This window comes from Centruroides sculpturatus, unplaced genomic scaffold (genome assembly GCF_000671375.1).
Source record: "Centruroides sculpturatus isolate CEXI.00-Female unplaced genomic scaffold, Cexi_2.0 scaffold334, whole genome shotgun sequence".
Lineage (NCBI taxonomy): Eukaryota > Metazoa > Arthropoda > Arachnida > Scorpiones > Buthidae > Centruroides > Centruroides sculpturatus.
The window spans coordinates 164,865-183,278 of record NW_019384688.1 but is presented as its reverse complement, the minus strand read 5'-3'; the positions used below and the strand labels follow the sequence as shown (position 1 = coordinate 183,278).

Sequence of the window (18,414 nt, the reverse complement as noted above, 5' to 3'; positions counted from 1 at the left end):
CGCCTTGTGGGCACTAAGAGGGCCTCCTAAAGCAGGCCCATTATGGGTTCGGCCAGGCCGAACCCATAATGGAGCAACCGGGTGGTGAGGAACGGGGCCTGACATCTTAGAGGTATGAAGGAGTACATGTCGAGAGTTGATATTTGGCATATAGTATTAGGTGTCCAAATCATATTCGCAAAAACAAAATCCAGGCTCATAGGTAGTCAGGGGACCAAGAATCGAGTCAAAATAAAATCCAAAATGGCGACCCTCTTCTACAAACAGGCACCTCACCCACCGAAGTCAGGTGGAGAGAGTACCATCCACAGTCATTCTAAGAAGTGAATTCTGACCTTAGGACTGAACACGTAGTTTCTTCTATGTTAAATAAAATTTGTATCTAATTTTGTAAATTTGGGAGTGCTTCAAATATGATATTAAAACAGGGTGTCGTTACAAGTAGGTTTTTTAACATTACCTAGTATAGTAAAATCGTGGAACCGATAAAAATTTGACGTTATATTAGGGTTGTCGTTAGATCCTATGACGTTATTATCGGGATAAACTGTATATTGTTATAGCCTACCGCTGGGGGACCCGGGTTCGAATCCGGACGGGTCAAAGAACCCCCAGGAATTTTTCGAGGGGTGGTCCGTTCGGATATGTCGGGCCCCGTCCCTCACCACCCGATAGCCCCATTGTGGGCCTGGCCGAACCCATAATGGGATTGCAAAAAGAGGCCCTCTTAGTGTCCACAGGGCGGAAAGAGTTAAAAAAAACTGTATATTGTTTGTGCAAAATAAAAAAAAAAATTAATTTCGGACGATACAATAGCCACGATTATTTTTTTCAAAAACGGGAAATTTTCGTTACGCATCGGCAAAAATTCAACCCGGGCCGACACGCAACGGAGAAAAATTTCGAAATTGAATAGGTTAATTTCATCGAAAATGCATCGTGGACGATTTCGTGGTCGTGGCCGGCGAAATTTGAACGATCGCGCCCAAAAGCAGCGATACCAAAGAAGATTGAAGAATGAGAACGAGACCCGCTTTGAGCGTCAAAGTAATTCCGCTTAGTAGTGAGTTTCCCAGACATAGTCTTGTCCCAAATACGGTTCTGCCGTCTTACTTGTTTATTAATTAATATTTTTAAATTATTTTATCGTTATACATTATAATTATTTAACGGAGAAAGACTTGTCGAGCCTACAGTAGAACATTGGACACCTCTAAACAGCAGCCCTTCTTCGCAAACAAAAATGCATAAAAATTTAACCTTCGAACAAAGGACCTTTTAATCTCCCCATTAGTGACCGTAGTTCAGAGGTTTGACTGTCATAAAAAAAAAGTATCTACAATACATAATATTTGAATGATAATATAATAACGTATCGCAGGTGTTTCGTTATATAATAATACATTATAAAGTAAATAAAGTAAACAGCAGCCCTTCTTCGCAAACAAAAATGCATAAAAATTTAACCTTCGAACAAAGGACCTTTTAATCTTCCCGTCAGTGTCCGTAGTTCAGAGGTTTGACTGTATGTATTTTGTCATGCGAGATGTAAAATAAGCTTTATTCTTTCATATTTCTCACGTTATAAAAGCCATTTTTAATTAAAATATAATAAAATTTATTGTTTATAACAGTAAAACTTAATTTTTAGGGATAAAATATGTAAATAAACCGGTACGAAATCAGAATTTTTAATTGTAAAATTGGAAATTATTATCTGATATCATTCACACTTTAAGATGAAATACAAGGCAATTCGTGTAATAACTGGATTTGGAGAAAAACATTTAATTGATACAACTTCAATTGATTTTTTATTAAGCGAAGACAGAATTTAGGAAGGAGAGATTCGATTCTTTTCTTCCAAGAAATTCCAATCGCGTTTTAATTATCGACAACTTTTTTTTATCCTTGTCGGATTTTCTGGGCTATTTCAACTATGCTTTCAGTCATTAAGTCCTTTAAGTTCATTATCTAAACTTCTATTCTATTTGTAGAGCCATCTAAACTTTCAAGTGACATCATAAAATTCGGTAGAAATTCGACATCTCTTCCAGCAACTGGCCAAAAAGAATAGAGGTATAATCACTAATTCTATTCCTGATGGGGATTATTTCTGAGCTCAAATTAACAAGCGTACTTTACGAGGTGCTAAATAATTAAAACGAACTTTAAGGATCCCAACCCTTGTTTAGTTCGTAGAGAAGAGAGTATTTCGAATTTACTGCTCCAACCTCGTCGGAAATCCGGTCTCCAGAAAGCGCTAATTAGATTCACTGGAGCTTGATATTCCTTAAATCATCGGTTTAATCATCCCTTTCTTAAACTTCTTTGATTTTTCTTCGTAGCCGTTACACAAACCTTAATTAAATATCATAAGAATTAATGTGCTTTAACATTATTCTACACTATTATTCTACACTATTGATTTCCTAAATTTTACTATANTCATGCAATTAGCCATATTGCGTTGGTGCTGTGTAAAGTTGTAGAATAGAACAAATGCAAATCAATTAAAATAACTAATACGGAGTTCAGATATAGACCCATTTTTGATTTCGGTTACGCAGTTTGTTTTCCTCTCTTATTTTCATAAAATTTTTTTTGTCATTCAAGAATACGGATTAGGCGAAGTCAAAACACTCTAGAAATGGGAAAGATTGTGTCATTTTTTAATCGACGAAAGTGAGTTGTCGTATTCGTAATTTTTGTTAAAGTTTTATTTCAGAAAACTTGCAAGGCTTTCACCAAAATTATAAAAAAAAACAATAAATAAATGCTTCATAGTGAGTTTTTATCCTCCAACACCAAATTACCATCTTGATGCTGTTTGCTATCGCATTTTTATAAATGTACTGTTATAAAAGTTACAAAAATATAGATATTTATTATATAAACACGAATGTTCATGTGATTTTTGTGAAAAGAATTATTTTTTAAAAAAAATAACGTAGATAATTCTAGTTAGTGTCTAAGCATCATGAATCTAATTACAATTAATAAATTGGGGAGGAACAAAAACACACATTTCTCCCACTTTAATTTTTAAGAAAATATTAAATTTGCAATAAATTTCGGCTAATTTTAATCAAATTATATATTAAAAACAGCATAAATTTTTATATAATATAAATTTAGAGTTAGTTTAATTCACAATGATTCCCATTTTGGAAGCGTTTCGACATTAAACACATATTAAATTAGACAATACGGTTCTGGATTACAAGGGGAAAAAAACAGTAGTGTACAAACAGAAATCCATCTATTAAAAAATAAAATAGTCTATAGTGTATCTCTTACTCTATGTTGAGGAAAATAATATATCTGAGATGTGCTCATGAAGGATGCAGAGAACACAGAAGCATGAAAATTATGAATTATAACCCTTAATAGGGTGTCATGTAGTAGGTTGTCTATCTAGCTATTGATATGTGCTGTCTGTTAAAAAATTACAAAAAAACAAAAAAATTCTAAAAAATTGTAGTTATTCAAAGACAATATATGTTGACTCATACGTCCAAAATATATATAAATATATATATAGTGTGGAGTTGAAAAGAAGGAAAATGTACTATAAGAATAATTTGTATCATTTTTATATTCTACACAATGGGAAAAAATATTAAGATCCCTGTATATATTGAGAAACATTAAAATACTGTTGACCTGTACAATGCTGTTGGAATAATTAAAAAGGGATTCTGACATTTATTAAGTTGTGTATTATTATATATATATGCATGGAACATTTATTGTTGATACATACAGTAAAATACTTTCATATTCGGTTAACTTAAGCTGCTCATCAAAAATATTTTAGTTTTTTTTTTTTTTTTTATTTACTGATACAATTTAATTTAATGGCGTCTGAAAATTAATGAAGCTAATATATTATCATCAAAAGCATACGATGAAACATATAAATCTCATTTTTATGGTTAGTTAATTCACTACATTATTTACAGGGTGGATTACTAAGTTGTAGCCATTGGAATTATATTAAATTATGAAAAAATTCGCGGCCAAAATTATTGATAAACTTCACAATGAATAAAATCAAATTTATTTTTTATATATATAATATTTTTTAAATTAAACTTTTCGTTATAAAAAATCTCTCTCTTGATATTAATTTAATATTTCTACATGGGAATAATTCTAACGAATCTCTTAATTTGTATAATTTAATAACATTGATAATGATTTAGTTATATTTGTTGTAGCTTCTATTGATTATAACCAAGTTTTATATAACTGAGGGATAAATCAGTTAATATTGAGCTTTAAATTCGCTTAAATCACATCTTACAATACTTCCGGGATTCAGAAGTTACGTAAGTATCTTAGATAAATTATTTTTAAAGAATTTATTAAGAGAAATAAATTCAAACTCTGTTGATTAAGCTTTTTATAAAATAAATGGAGTAATAATAAATTAAATAAAAATATTACAAATTTTATTAATTAAATTCGCACTTTTCATGCGCTTTTCTTTTTACAAATATTCATTTGTATAGTTAAATTAGAAAGATTATTTGTATAATCCTCTCATTTTAATCTATATGAATGTAATATTATTTATTCAATGAAATTATTTAATTATAACAAAGACAAAAGTTTTATTCACTCAATTATACAAGATGATAAATTATTGTCCTACAGTAAACACATAATTTAATACTGGATATAAATAAATATTAATCTATTTTAATACATTAGCATAATAAAAATTTCAAAACAATGTATAATAAATATAAAGCCATTTCATTTATAATTTATACATCCAGATTAATAATAGTATTAAAAAAATATGGTAATGAAGTAGCAAATTTAATGCGCTAAATTTTTTTTTGTTCGATTATTTGACCAGAAATCTTCATTGTCATATTTATGTAACTGATATAAATGATTAAGTCTATATATAATTGGTATATTAAAACATTGTATAAAAGTTATAAGCAAACAAGCATCGTGTAAACCGCTTTAAACATTTCACATGATGCTTGTTTGCTTACCCTGAGGCTTAAATATCTAAATCATTACAAATAATAACACTAAAAAGTATTAGATCTATTCATTAGTTACAAGTTCTTTATATAAAATAATAATTTCAATTAGGATGTTTTAGAAACTTTATAAATTAATCCAAACAGTTAGAGCTTACAACTCTAATTTTAGGTTATAATAAATTGTTAAATGTATTTTTATTTTTAATAATTTCAAAAATTCCTTTATGAATTATTTCCTGATATGATTAATTAGCTTATAATTAGGAGAATTTGTTCTTTCCAACTGAATTTTATTTTCTGAGGAAGGTTTTTTTTTTTCCCTCAGCAAATCATCATATTGATGATGATTGTATACAAATTTAATGCTAATTAAATACTGTAGACCCTGTATTTAAATAGTTAATCCAACTATATCAATTCGATCTGGAATTTTTGAACCGATTAGTTCTATCTTCTCTAGCATGCAGTCAGGAATAACCGCTTGTGAGGCAAATGCATTATTGGAAAAATCGATTGGATGAATTTTATCTCGAACGTATATTTAGAATTTGAATCGTGATATATTTACCTATTTTCATACTTCAGTATTAAAATGAATAGAAATTATAACGAATTATTATCATTTGTAAACGTACATATTAAAAGCGAAAGAAAAATAAACAATTGGTGCAAAAATCTTTCATATACAGTACAGTGCCATTGAAAATAAGGGGGTTGAAATAAAACGCCAGCTGTTCTGTTATGATAGCAAACTTTCCTATCATTGCTGCTATAGTAATGATTGTACTCGTGATTACTCAAGGTTTATAAAGTAATTTTAATACTCCTAAAAGACCTAGAACAATGATAAATTATCGTGTATCAATTAAATTTCAAACAGATGCCAATTTAATAAATATAAATCACATTAACAAACATTATTTAAAATATTAAATTTGCAATAAATTTCGGCTAATTTTAATCAAATTATATATTAAAAACAGCATAAATTTTTATATAATATAAATTTAGAGTTAGTTTAANATAATATAATTTTTTATTATCGTTTTAAAATAACTTTAATGAATTTCACACCAAAAATGGTCCCTGGTGTAAAAAAATGCGTCGAATTTTAGAATATTTTAAAATATTCGAAAGTTATTATAATTGAAAGAAAACGAAAGATATAAATTAATTTGAAGTAAAATGGAAAGAAAAAAAGCGATTAAGGAAAGTTAAAAGCTTTAACGTCAACGAATTGGAAAAATAATGGCAGATGCGAGAGGGAATACGTCACAGCAGGTGTTGGAGCGAGAGGGCGCAGATGTTGCTGTAGCGACGAGGGCGAAGCCGATCTTAACGAGTGGATGCAACGTCGACGACTCTGCAGTTTTTTTGCATCGAAGATCGCAAGTATCGCATCCAGACGTTTGGTAGTGAAGCGGGAGATAATAGTCGAAGGCGGGTAGATGTTGGAGACGTCGTTGGGTGGATAGTCAGTCGGGTCGACCATTACTGCCGTAGCTGCGTTGGATGAGAGCATGCGTCGACATCTCTGCGGATGGTGAGGAAGGGAATTTTCTTCCAACATGGCGACATCTGAAAAGAAGTAGTGCTAAGGACAAAAGGTGGTCTGATATCGGTATGTGGGAGGTCCCTGCCCCATGGGACGATAGATCGACAAGCGTTGGTGGTCTCGTTGGGGTAGTTTGGGGCTCATTGATCTCACATTTTCACACGTACCGGGGAGTTGGGGTGAAGGGTGACGACGCTGCCCGCCTCGACCGGGTGGCCGTCCGGGGGTGCTAGCTCCCAACGCCGGACCCTCCCGGAGGCGGGCGGCCGGCCATGTACACCCCTCTTCCTGCTCTGGTGATCGGGTCACATCACAAGGAGTATGATGACTCCGAATGTTCGTCGCTGCTAACGATTTCTCTTCCATTTCTCTTTTTTCATCTCTCAATGAACTATGTCATTGGTTTGTAAGTATGGGATTGGCACTTCAACAGTGGTCAAGCCATACCGGGATGTGTTACAAAGATGGCGGAAATGTTTAGCATCGCTCTTGTTTTTCGCCATAGTGATTATGGACAATGTGGCCGCTTCCACTATCGTCGGGCTGTCACACGTCTTCACGCCACAGTTCCGCAATCCGTGGATTCCTTTTCCATTGACGTATCAGTTTAGTCACGTTTGTAAATCACAGTTCCAGGTTCCCAGTGTCGCTATGACGTCTTGTGCTCACGACTGGAAAACCTACCTGCGGCGCTTTGTCCCGCTTCACCAGTGCCTTCACATAAACGATGAGCTTGTAAACAGTCTGATGTGCGGAGGATGGCAAAATGATAATCTTCATTCCATTCATTTACGTTTCTGTGCTCACTACTCGTTAGCACATGTGTTCTACGGCAACATGACCGACGAAACGTGTGATGATCTGAAAAAGTTGCAAGAAATGGACCATGCCGCTTACGTCATGCTTTGCCAATTCGATTCCTTGTTGGCCAGGTACGATTGTCAAAGTACGTATTCTGTACAGTGGGATTGTGTACAGTGCAAGGTGAGTGTATACTTTGCTTTCGTAAAAAAAATATAAAGCACTCTGACCCGCTTACCGACCAGTCAAGGTCAAATTGAAAATGCTTAATGCCGTTTCGCCTTACCTGCATTACGTATTCGTTCAGACACGAAGTATTCTTTTCAGGATAATCCGCTCAATAATCAATTAACCGCAATTCTACTGCCATTACACATTTCTTTTAAACGTTTAAACCCGTTGTTTTCACTTAAATTTCTACATCCTTTTTAGTTGTTTGATCGATAAAATAGTAAACATTATATCACAATTAATGACGTCGACAACACGTAAACATTTTGAAAAAATCTTCAATAACAATATCGACTTTATCGTGTTTATTTGTACGATTTATAACTTCAGATTTACCGAATGTGGATTTATATTGCCCAATAAGTAGGCACGTAATGATTTTTAATGGGATTTATAATTTGCATTTAAATAAACACGAAGTACAGCCATGTAAACGAATCACTTTCGACTCCTTTAAACATCATTCCTATTTTTAGATATTGCTAACGAACTTGGTTATAAAACACGTGTACTTTGAAAATGATTTCATAATTAGATTAAGGTATTTTTAAACAAGAAAATTCATATTTTTTCCTTCTTTTTTTAAAATTTTCTCTCGTTTTAAAGTCGTTTTATTCTTTATATCTCAGATATTTTTTTTTCCTTCGAGTTAAAATGTAATTTAATTTTGCAGAACTCTAAAATATAATAAAATATCAATGCTTACTTTAAATGCACTTTTGGATATAAATTTTATTAAGTTAATTTAAAACTATAACAGTTGAAATATATATTTTTTAAGTAGAAATTTACTTCGAAACTTTTACGCAGTTTTTAATAGTAAATTTTTATAGTAAAATGGGTTGAAAAGTTTCGATAATTATCGGCCACTGTTTTATAAATTGGATGAGACTTCTTACTCAAAATCATAGCTTTAAGAAAAACCTGGACTAATACTTAAACAGCGGGGATGCCTTTCCAGGATCCACTTGAGGCCCCCAAGAAACAGACTCCCGCTGTTTAGTTTTGTATTAAGTATTTGTATATATTAACGCAAAAATCAATGATAAATAGACTATAAATAACGCCTATCTTAAAGAGAATTCTTTCTAAAACTCGTTGTTTTTATTAAATAAAATCTACTTTGAATATATAAATATATTTAAAATTCATTTGCAATGGAGAGAGAGAGACTTTTGGAATCCGAAATATGTCAGAAATGTTAACACCATATGATTCTGTACTGTTTAAAGATTTACAGAAAAGGAAATATCCTGTAGACAGTGAGCTAATATGTTGAATTCCAAGCATGATCTGTTTTACTACTTTAAACAAACAGTGAGTCATATGAAATATACTTCCAAATTTAACTCTGTTTAAGCGGTGTGCAATGAACAATAGATGATTATTTTTCACAGTTTAATCCCCCTTTTCAGCTTTTATTTTATGTTTATCTTAATAAAAAAAACCTGCTATATGAAGAATATCATCACATGCTACGTTTGTCTTACTGAAAATCTAGTTATTTATATTTGTATAAAGGAATGAACATATTATATAACGCCTATTTAACTTTCAAAACACCCAAATTAATAAGCTAATTTTAACAATATTTAAAAACGGATACGAGTAAAAGGAAGACGAATATTCATTTCATAAACTGAATTCAATGTAAAATCTTCAAGATGTTATTTTTATAAATTTAAACAAAAAAATCATGTAAATTTACTTAAAATTTCAGTTGTATAAGGAATATTTTTAATATTTAATAAATTCTCATAACGCTTAAAAATTATTATTAAATTTAATTGTTTTGTAATTTTGTGTGTTAAAGAAGCTCTGAAATGACTTTGTTGAATTTATTATTTTTATTTTTTATTGGGAAATTGGGAATGTTTTATGAAGAGTTTGCAGTTAGTATTTTAAAAAATTGAAAACTTATATCCCGTCGATGTTTGTTAATAGTTTATTGAAGAATATTTTTAGACATAGGACATAAAAATATGATTAGGTATCAATCTTTAAAAGCCTTGCAGATATTATCTATCATTGTAAAAGGAGAGTTGTACATGTACTTCAGAAATGGTCGAGTTAAGAGAATATAAAAACGCTTTTTTCTAACCAAAACTTACGATTAATTAAGTAGATAAGGTAAGAAAATATTGCGTGCCCTACTTAGGTACTGTACATTTTATTAATTTATTTTACCCAAAAAGTTTAATATTGTATTTAAAAATAGCATAGTTTAAAGCAACAGTAAAGCTAATTGTTATCAGCAATGATTCATTTATTTGTTGTTATAAAGAAATCAAGCGATAAGTTTATATTTTAAAGAATTGTTTATCACAAAGAGTAAATAAATGCTTGTATATTTTCTAACATTAAATAATTGAAGATGTCGTTCGTTAAATTTTAATAAGAAGCTAAAAATGGCTTGAAGCAAAATATATCAGTTTTAATGTTATCGGATAGATGATATGAAGTAAGAATGCCTGGTTGTTCTGTTAGAAATTAATGGCATTGAGTGACAAATAGGCCTACTAGGTGACTCTCCGCAAGAAAGATTTGCTTCTTGACAGGATAAAGTAGTATTAAGAAAGATCTCCTTGATTAACAAATGCCAACAAGACTGAATTCAACATCTATCCCCTTTTTTTAAGATAAAAATGTGCATTATTACTTTTACTAATAAACCTCAATTCTGTTTAGAGACTATTTTATTTCATTGTAAATTTTTTTTTGTTTAAATAGTTTAATTTAGGGCTTTTTATGATCAACTTTCATGAAGTAGGTGTGCTAAATATGTAAAAAACCAACGTCAAAACGCTGGTATGTCGACTTGGTGAATTATATTGGGATATGGGAGTCAGGAGATTGTTTTCTTATGTTCTCATTTATGCGATGTTTTTCTCGAATGATTTTCCGATATGGCAAATGGAAGAGTAACTATTTAACTAAGACATTTATCTATTAAATGAGCGTGAATATAAATTTAATAAAAACATTACTTCACCTTTGTCACCTCTTTAAACATCTTCGAAACATTCATCAATTTAGGTTTGCAAAGTATGAAATTTTATGGAGCGTAATGATGTAACGAATTCTAATTAATTGGTATTTATTGACGTATCGCACTTACATTTTAAATATTTAATTTTTATAAAATCACTTACATAAACTTATTGTTAAAATTCATTAAATTAATTTATAAATTTAATTCTGAGTATAAACCAGGAAAAGAAATGGCGCGTTATGTTTTTAAACTGCAATATAATGATGATGTACACTGTTTATACATATTTAAGAACATATATTATTAATTGCAGTTAGTTTCGCCTCTATAATGGAAAATAGCGAAATAATAATTATGAAAAAAAAAAGAGATTAAATTGCACTTAATTCCTAATTAATGCACTCTTTTTTGTTGCGGTTTAACGAATTTAAGCGAATTAAAATTAAATAAAGCATGAAAATGCAATTTTTTCCTTTTTTTTTCTTTTCTTTTTAAGAGGGCAACTTAGTTTCAAAGTAATGGATTCGCCGATAAATAAAAAGCCATGATTTGTCGCACAGCAAATTTTTATCTACGATATAATGGGGCAGAAAGTGGCCCGAGGTATGTTTACTTACACTAAAAATGGAGCCACTTCAGTATATATACTGTATTTTTCTAATTTACCATTTTTCTGGTTGATTAAAATTAATAAAAATGGCGGAATTATCTCTTAATTTATGCTTTAACATTCTAAAATTTAAATTATTAAATAAAATACTGTACATTCAAGCCAGAAATTAATATTTTATTAGATTTTGTAATCGTATCCCTTCGAAAGTTATCGATATTTAATATTACGTCAAGTTATGAATATATTACGCATTTTCTTAAATTTCTTTTGTCGTTCATAGATAATTATTATTAAAAATTACCCTGTGATTAACGATACTTTTAATAAACTTTAAATTAATTAATAAAATGAACGATCCAGTTAATTATTTAAAAAATAGCAAAATCTAAATAAACCAATTATTCGCCATATTCTGTCGATTTTGACGGTGCGTGACGTTTTCCGTTGTTTTTTAAAATGTTTTATGTAAAGAATTTTGTATAAATTTTGATTTTTCTGGTGTTTTATTGTAATATTAAACGTTTTATTTAATTCTTATTCATTTAAGATTTACAGAAATATTCAAACAGTGGCATCATAAGTTTGAATGTTCGTAGAAATTTCGATGTTTGCTTACAGATTTTAACTGAAAATAATTAAGATTTCTCTTCATTTGAAGTAATTATTAGGTGATTTTTGTATTGATTAGGATGTTATGGAATTTATATTAATTAGAGAAATGCTATAATTTGCCTTTATCGAGTATTTTTTTAAATAACGAATTCGATGTTTTTGTGCCATATTTTTAAAGATGGAGCAATAAATCTTCTACATCTTGTAGCATAGAATATCGGATTTTTTAAAATTATTTTATTCTTATATTATCTCAAAAGTATATTAAAATGTCGCTGATTTTTCCTGCTTTCTTGTTCCCCCACTGAGATCTCAAGAGTTCAGAGTTCAGAAAGATTTAAACTTCCTCTAATATTTTTCTAACAGGTATTCAGTTATTTACAATTGATGCGCTATTTAATGTAAGGTAATAATATATTTTCCTAAAAAAATCTATTTAAAAAATATCTCCTTTATATCACTTAATGACCTTGATATGTCCTTGACTTAAAACATAAATCAAAACTGTACTACGTAGAATGCGATTTTATTCAAGATTGAATTAATTCCGAGTTTTAGGCAAATTTCGGAGCGTGTGTATGACACATTGAATTAATAATTTTCATTAGAAAAACGTTATTTGTATTAATTTATTATATCGCATGCTATTTGAAAAATTATTTAAAAATAAAAATATATGTTTATATATACGATCCTAATTAGATGCAATTTATTTCGTTGGTAAGTGGCTGACATAAAAACTTTTCAATGCCGCCATTTTGAATTTCTTCAGTGAATTTGCCAACTGCACTGATCGATCGAGTTGGCGAGTTTACAAATGAAATACAGTTGACTCTTCATATCCTTTGGGAGAATTTATCAACAAGAAAAGCCGAATAGAATTCCAAATTAAAATTTCTCTCCATGTATAATTTGTTTAATATTCTAGATTTCAATTTTAATGTTTGCTATTTCTCTTTTCTTTTTAATATTTTGCAAAGACAGGTCTTATTTCTTGATGTGAGAATTTATTTTTTGTATGTTATATTATAAATTTATAAAATTATAATATATATTTTGTTTTTCTTATAGAAAGCATACAAAGAATGGATATGCTCCATGTTAATTCCTTTCCAAAACGGAGGAAAGCCGTTGAAACCTTGTCGCAGCTATTGCCATTTGGTGGAGCAGCGATGCCCGTATTTCCACCCAAGAGTCAAAGAACAGTATGCTGGAGAACCTGTATTCAAATGTATAGGTAGATATTAATTGTACATATTCTATGTCAAACGTTACGCTGGCTCAAATGGAAATACACTGCTTTAAATCTGCTTTCTAGATCCCAATATACCCGACTATCCTAGTATAACGCCCAATTCGTTGTATGGACAGCCCGAGCAGTGTTATGGCCCAGATAATTTTGATAAAGAAGGCGTCGGAGTGTCTTGCGATGACCAAAACAAAGAAGTGGCTGTAACCAGTGGCGCCACGTCGCTGGATGCTCGCCTCATCTTTTACATCACCGTTCTGTGCAATTCTGTCCTATTATATTTACTACCTAGTCAGACTTTTACGTCACAGACAGTTAAACCACCTTAGTGCTATTCTAGCGGTAGACATCAAGTAACCAATGGCGAGTCTCCCTTTGGGGGAGGATCTGATACAAGCATGTTGGAAGCAGACAGTCCTTAATCAAATTGCGGGACATCAAAGGTAAGAAATTCCTTTCTAAACATTAACAAAGACTTATAATTTTTTATTGTAAACAATTTTTTGAACAGTTTTAAATTTTTCTTTAGTCCCTATGCAAATTTATAAAGTGAAGACGGATGTTACAAGAAGAAAAATCAAAACTTTCACACAAAATGTCACCAATTACAATTTTTTTTCCCCCTTTTCTAATTTGAAGTTTATTTCAGTGCTACTTGTATGTATATGTATATATTCAAGCTGCTAACTTACTAGTTTTTATTAGAAGTATATAAATTTAAACAGCAGCAATAACTTAGATTTGGAGCTTTTTTTTGTCAAAATTTGATTAACGTATAATAATTGTTGAAAACATCGCAGTCCTTGAAAAAAAAAAATAGCATAGCAAGAGTGATAATTGAAGTTTGAACTCGCTTATACTCAGGTGTAATGTTTCAAGCTTTTCTATATATTTTTGTCTTATTTTCAATATCGTGTCAATCTCATAATCTAACGAATGTTACAGTTCCTGCTATAGTGCGACTCGTACAGTGACTCCCCCACACAAGTGGTCAGAAGAATACTTCATGTTTCCAGCGGTTCAACGTCACACAAAGAGCACCTAACAAGTATTACGAGACCTGTTAATATAAAGGGGATCTGTTATCCTCATCTCATGGATGTCTTCTTTGTTACGACACGGGTACCATTCCACTGTCTTTGATGTCCGCTGTGTTATTCATATATTGTAGATTTGGAATTGACTATAGTCATCCAATCAATTGCTCCGATGGTGCAAGATGACCAGTTAAAAAAATATATATAAATAAATAAATATAAATATATATATATACGACTTCCACCTAATAGTTAGATGGATTCGTGATACACATGAAGTTATCACTTATAGAAAACAGTCTTCCCACTGGTTAGCAACGATTTGGACATTTTATCTGTGCTACAGTTTTCATCGTTTCGTGAGCACATGGACAGAAACTTTATATTGCAAGTTGTATGCCGACTGGCAATTGCTCCGACTATAAAAAAATATATATAAACCATTGTTTGCAACAATAGGTAAAAATACACCTAGGTTGGTTATGTTATTCATGCAATTAGCCATATTGCGTTGGTGCTGTGTAAAGTTGTAGAATAGAACAAATGCAAATCAATTAAAATAACTAATACGGAGTTCAGATATAGACCCATTTTTGATTTCGGTTACGCAGTTTGTTTTCCTCTCTTATTTTCATAAAATTTTTTTTGTCATTCAAGAATACGGATTAGGCGAAGTCAAAACACTCTAGAAATGGGAAAGATTGTGTCATTTTTTAATCGACGAAAGTGAGTTGTCGTATTCGTAATTTTTGTTAAAGTTTTATTTCAGAAAACTTGCAAGGCTTTCACCAAAATTATAAAAAAAACAATAAATAAATGCTTCATAGTGAGTTTTTATCCTCCAACACCAAATTACCATCTTGATGCTGTTTGCTATCGCATTTTTATAAATGTACTGTTATAAAAGTTACAAAAATATAGATATTTATTATATAAACACGAATGTTCATGTGATTTTTGTGAAAAGAATTATTTTTTAAAAAAAATAACGTAGATAATTCTAGTTAGTGTCTAAGCATCATGAATCTAATTACAATTAATAAATTGGGGAGGAACAAAAACACACATTTCTCCCACTTTAATTTTTAAGAAAATATTAAATTTGCAATAAATTTCGGCTAATTTTAATCAAATTATATATTAAAAACAGCATAAATTTTTATATAATATAAATTTAGAGTTAGTTTAATTCACAATGATTCCCATTTTGGAAGCGTTTCGACATTAAACACATATTAAATTAGACAATACGGTTCTGGATTACAAGGGGAAAAAAACAGTAGTGTACAAACAGAAATCCATCTATTAAAAAATAAAATAGTCTATAGTGTATCTCTTACTCTATGTTGAGGAAAATAATATATCTGAGATGTGCTCATGAAGGATGCAGAGAACACAGAAGCATGAAAATTATGAATTATAACCCTTAATAGGGTGTCATGTAGTAGGTTGTCTATCTAGCTATTGATATGTGCTGTCTGTTAAAAAATTACAAAAAAACAAAAAAATTCTAAAAAATTGTAGTTATTCAAAGACAATATATGTTGACTCATACGTCCAAAATATATATAAATATATATATAGTGTGGAGTTGAAAAGAAGGAAAATGTACTATAAGAATAATTTGTATCATTTTTATATTCTACACAATGGGAAAAAATATTAAGATCCCTGTATATATTGAGAAACATTAAAATACTGTTGACCTGTACAATGCTGTTGGAATAATTAAAAAGGGATTCTGACATTTATTAAGTTGTGTATTATTATATATATATGCATGGAACATTTATTGTTGATACATACAGTAAAATACTTTCATATTCGGTTAACTTAAGCTGCTCATCAAAAATATTTTAGTTTTTTTTTTTTTTTTTTTTTACTGATACAATTTAATTTAATGGCGTCTGAAAATTAATGAAGCTAATATATTATCATCAAAAGCATACGATGAAACATATAAATCTCATTTTTATGGTTAGTTAATTCACTACATTATTTACAGGGTGGATTACTAAGTTGTAGCCATTGGAATTATATTAAATTATGAAAAAATTCGCGGCCAAAATTATTGATAAACTTCACAATGAATAAAATCAAATTTATTTTTTATATATATAATATTTTTTAAATTAAACTTTTCGTTATAAAAAATCTCTCTCTTGATATTAATTTAATATTTCTACATGGGAATAATTCTAACGAATCTCTTAATTTGTATAATTTAATAACATTGATAATGATTTAGTTATATTTGTTGTAGCTTCTATTGATTATAACCAAGTTTTATATAACTGAGGGATAAATCAGTTAATATTGAGCTTTAAATTCGCTTAAATCACATCTTACAATACTTCCGGGATTCAGAAGTTACGTAAGTATCTTAGATAAATTATTTTTAAAGAATTTATTAAGAGAAATAAATTCAAACTCTGTTGATTAAGCTTTTTATAAAATAAATGGAGTAATAATAAATTAAATAAAAATATTACAAATTTTATTAATTAAATTCGCACTTTTCATGCGCTTTTCTTTTTACAAATATTCATTTGTATAGTTAAATTAGAAAGATTATTTGTATAATCCTCTCATTTTAATCTATATGAATGTAATATTATTTATTCAATGAAATTATTTAATTATAACAAAGACAAAAGTTTTATTCACTCAATTATACAAGATGATAAATTATTGTCCTACAGTAAACACATAATTTAATACTGGATATAAATAAATATTAATCTATTTTAATACATTAGCATAATAAAAATTTCAAAACAATGTATAATAAATATAAAGCCATTTCATTTATAATTTATACATCCAGATTAATAATAGTATTAAAAAAATATGGTAATGAAGTAGCAAATTTAATGCGCTAAATTTTTTTTTGTTCGATTATTTGACCAGAAATCTTCATTGTCATATTTATGTAACTGATATAAATGATTAAGTCTATATATAATTGGTATATTAAAACATTGTATAAAAGTTATAAGCAAACAAGCATCGTGTAAACCGCTTTAAACATTTCACATGATGCTTGTTTGCTTACCCTGAGGCTTAAATATCTAAATCATTACAAATAATAACACTAAAAAGTATTAGATCTATTCATTAGTTACAAGTTCTTTATATAAAATAATAATTTCAATTAGGATGTTTTAGAAACTTTATAAATTAATCCAAACAGTTAGAGCTCTAAAACTCTAATTTTAGGTTATAATAAATTGTTAAATGTATTTTTATTTTTAATAATTTCAAAAATTCCTTTATGAATTATTTCCTGATATGATTAATTAGCTTATAATTAGGAGAATTTGTTCTTTCCAACTGAATTTTATTTTCTGAGGAAGGTTTTTTTTTTCCCTCAGCAAATCATCATATTGATGATGATTGTATACAAATTTAATGCTAATTAAATACTGTAGACCCTGTATTTAAATAGTTAATCCAACTATATCAATTCGATCTGGAATTTTTGAACCGATTAGTTCTATCTTCTCTAGCATGCAGTCAGGAATAACCGCTTGTGAGGCAAATGCATTATTGGAAAAATCGATTGGATGAATTTTATCTCGAACGTATATTTAGAATTTGAATCGTGATATATTTACCTATTTTCATACTTCAGTATTAAAATGAATAGAAATTATAACGAATTATTATCATTTGTAAACGTACATATTAAAAGCGAAAGAAAAATAAACAATTGGTGCAAAAATCTTTCATATACAGTACAGTGCCATTGAAAATAAGGGGGTTGAAATAAAACGCCAGCTGTTCTGTTATGATAGCAAACTTTCCTATCATTGCTGCTATAGTAATGATTGTACTCGTGATTACTCAAGGTTTATAAAGTAATTTTAATACTCCTAAAAGACCTAGAACAATGATAAATTATCGTGTATCAATTAAATTTCAAACAGATGCCAATTTAATAAATATAAATCACATTAACAAACATTATTTAAAATATTAAATTTGAAATTTTAAAGGTAAAATACACATAATAATATAATACACGATATAACTATAGGATTTATAAATTAAATATGCGCTTATATCTGCTGTAATAAAGTAAACTATTTTAAATTCTGTAATAAAAAGGTTTTGACATTATATTCCGAAAATTATTTTTTAAACTATTTCTGTCAATTTACACGACAATTTAATGAATACTTAAGAAATCATGAGTAAAAAGTATGTATTTATACAACCATTAGAAAGTTGTGATATAGAGGGTGGCCCAAAAGTGGGTTAACAGTGTTTTGTGTGAATATGAACAGTAAACAGAGTTTTGAACGTGTTATTC

The 18,414-nt window shown here is 29.4% G+C and overlaps 1 protein-coding gene across 1 annotated transcript; it reads left to right on the top strand.

The window, feature by feature from the left end:
* Positions 1 to 6,246: 6,246 nt before the first annotated feature.
* On the top strand, positions 6,247 to 13,879 carry LOC111627102 (transmembrane protein FAM155A-like). Its single transcript, XM_023370657.1, has 4 exons — positions 6,247 to 7,548; positions 12,885 to 13,050; positions 13,132 to 13,505; positions 13,592 to 13,879. The coding sequence occupies exons 1-3, from the start codon at positions 6,958 to 6,960 to the stop codon at positions 13,389 to 13,391; spliced, it is 1,017 nt and encodes a 338-aa protein (XP_023226425.1). The 5' UTR covers positions 6,247 to 6,957; the 3' UTR covers positions 13,392 to 13,505; positions 13,592 to 13,879.
* Positions 13,880 to 18,414: the final 4,535 nt, after the last annotated feature.

Coding starts and splice junctions, on each gene's coding strand:
- LOC111627102 (XM_023370657.1), top strand. CDS start 6,958: ATGTCATTGGTTTGTAAGTATGGGATTGGCACTTCAACAGTGGTCAAG. Junction 7,549..12,884: donor GGGATTGTGTACAGTGCAAG/GTGAGTGTATAC, acceptor TTTTTCTTATAG/AAAGCATACAAAGAATGGAT. Junction 13,051..13,131: donor ACCTGTATTCAAATGTATAG/GTAGATATTAAT, acceptor TCTGCTTTCTAG/ATCCCAATATACCCGACTAT.